Source organism: Hipposideros armiger, unplaced genomic scaffold (genome assembly GCF_001890085.2).
Source record: "Hipposideros armiger isolate ML-2016 unplaced genomic scaffold, ASM189008v1 scaffold_482, whole genome shotgun sequence".
Taxonomy (NCBI): domain Eukaryota; kingdom Metazoa; phylum Chordata; class Mammalia; order Chiroptera; family Hipposideridae; genus Hipposideros; species Hipposideros armiger.
The window spans coordinates 29,526-31,601 of NW_017731832.1; the positions used below are offsets into that span (position 1 = coordinate 29,526).

General features: G+C 51.0%; 1 protein-coding gene across 1 annotated transcript; it reads right to left on the minus strand.

Annotated features, from left to right (window-relative positions):
- Positions 1–578: 578 nt before the first annotated feature.
- On the minus strand, positions 579–1,637 carry KRTAP29-1 (keratin associated like protein 29-1). Its single transcript, XM_019666992.1, has one exon. It carries the CDS (start codon positions 1,635–1,637, stop codon positions 579–581), a length of 1,059 nt encoding a protein of 352 aa, XP_019522537.1.
- Positions 1,638–2,076: the final 439 nt, after the last annotated feature.

The following is a 2,076-nucleotide window of genomic DNA, read 5'->3' on the forward strand; positions in this document are numbered from 1 at the left end:
CTGTGGCTTCCTTGGACCATTTGTGTCTTTGACTTCTTAAATCCATTCACTGTGGGGAAACTGAGGCCACTCGACTCAGAAGAACTCTTGGTGGTATAAAGGTTGGAAGCCAGCTTGAGTACCTGTAATTCTAGACAAGAGCTGCTCTTGCAGACCCATGTAGACCCAAGGTCATCATGTTCAAATGTGGCCTGAAGGAAATCTATGAAGGGGTATATTGAAAGGAATGAAAGCACTCATTATGCTTAACCAGTCACATTTTAATTAGCGGTTGTCAGCAGAGGAGTCTTTTTAAAGGCTGGGCAGCATCAAAAGAAAAACTGGAAAGAAGACTTCGCTGAAGTGAAAACAGGAAATGCAGGCTATAGAGTGGACCATGCTGAAAGGTCCTCCTCAGTTAAGAAGGATCTCCTAGTGGCCAGACAAGTTTCCTCATCAGCACCCAAAGAGCATATGGGGCTGGACTCAGTAACGTTAGCAAGCAGACAGCGTCTGTGCTAGGCCAGAGGCATGCCCCGCAGGGGTCTATGCACTTGCAGACAGCCGCAGACCTCAGAGGAGGTGTGACGAGTGTTCCATCAACCACATGTTGCCTTACAGAAGCTGGACAACTCGCGGCTGGGTTGGCAGGAAGTCGGCAAGTAGGTGCTGCCTTTGCCGAGATGTGGGGGTGTTGCTTGGAAGCAGTTGGAGCCACCACTGGATGATCTGCCTAAGCCTGTCACACAGCAGGCTGGTTGGTAGGAAGGGGATTTGCAGCCATTGGGGTTGCAGGAAGTGGGTCTGCCACACGTTGGTCGGCCAGAAAGCATGGTGCCACAGGAAGCTGGGGGCTGGCAGTTAGCCACTGGCTGGCAGATGAAAGGTATGGAAGAAGCTGGCTGGCAGTGCAGTGACTGGCAAGGGGAGGACACACAGCAAGCAGGATTGCAAGAACTGAACGCACAAGTCGGTGGCTGGCAGGGAGCAGGCATGTAGGGAACCGATTGGCAAGTCTTGAAAATGTAGCAGATGGGTTGGTAATAAGTTGATTTACGGGGCTGGTCTTCACCACCAGTGGGTTGACATGAACCTGCTTGGCAGCAAGTTGGCTGGCATGGACTAGCTGCACAGACGGTTGGTGGACAAGATGTTTCAAGACAGGAAGTTACCTCAGAGCAGGATGGCTGGCATGACTTAGTGTCACTGCAGACTGATTGGCTACAAGCTGCCTGGCACAATCTGGACACGAACACAGGTTCCTGGTGGGAGCTTTGTTTGCAGGGGCTGACGTCACAGCACTTTGCCTGACCACCAGTGGATTCCGAGCAGGAAGGCTGGCACAAGCTAATCAGACAAGGAGAATGACCAGTGCTGGATTCATAGCAAGCGCTGCAGGAGCAAATGGGTTGGCAAACAAAACCCATGCAAGAAGTTGCTGGAAGGCAGGTTGGTTGGCAAGGAACAGGTTCACAGCCACTTGGAGCACTGCTGGCTGGCTGACAGTTTTCTTGGCATGTGACCAGTTGCCATGTCCTATTCCGACAAGAGCTAGGCAAACAGATACCATTTCGGAAGTTGCCACCATTTGGGCATATGGAGATGGTGGGCACAGCTGGAATGGCCATGGCATTTCCAGGAAAACAGCTGTCAGCCATGGTGCTGGTGCTACCTTTGCTGGAAAGTTGCAAACTCAGTACACCTGAGTTTGAAGACAACTAAATCACAGGGGCTTTTATAGCCCTTCACTGGGGGTGTTGGCACGACAGAGAGCATCTTTCCTTGTTATTGTTTCTACTTATTTGCATACAAACACCTGATTAGCAGGCTTTAGGAGCCTGGGAGATGTTGTCCCCACTTTTAAAACTCATCTGTTGAGTGGGGAGTTTCCTTTGCTAAGTTTGGATTCCTTGATGCTTCTCCTGCTCTGGGATGAGCTGTCACTTTTACAGGTTGTTCTCAAGCCTCTCTGAAGCAGGCCTTTCCCAGCATTAACCTCTCATCAGGAGGCCGCAGCCCAGCCGAAGTTGCCTGCTCTTCTACCAGGAATGCATCCCGCACCATTCAATCAGGAAATGAAGCCCTGACCCAGTTAAG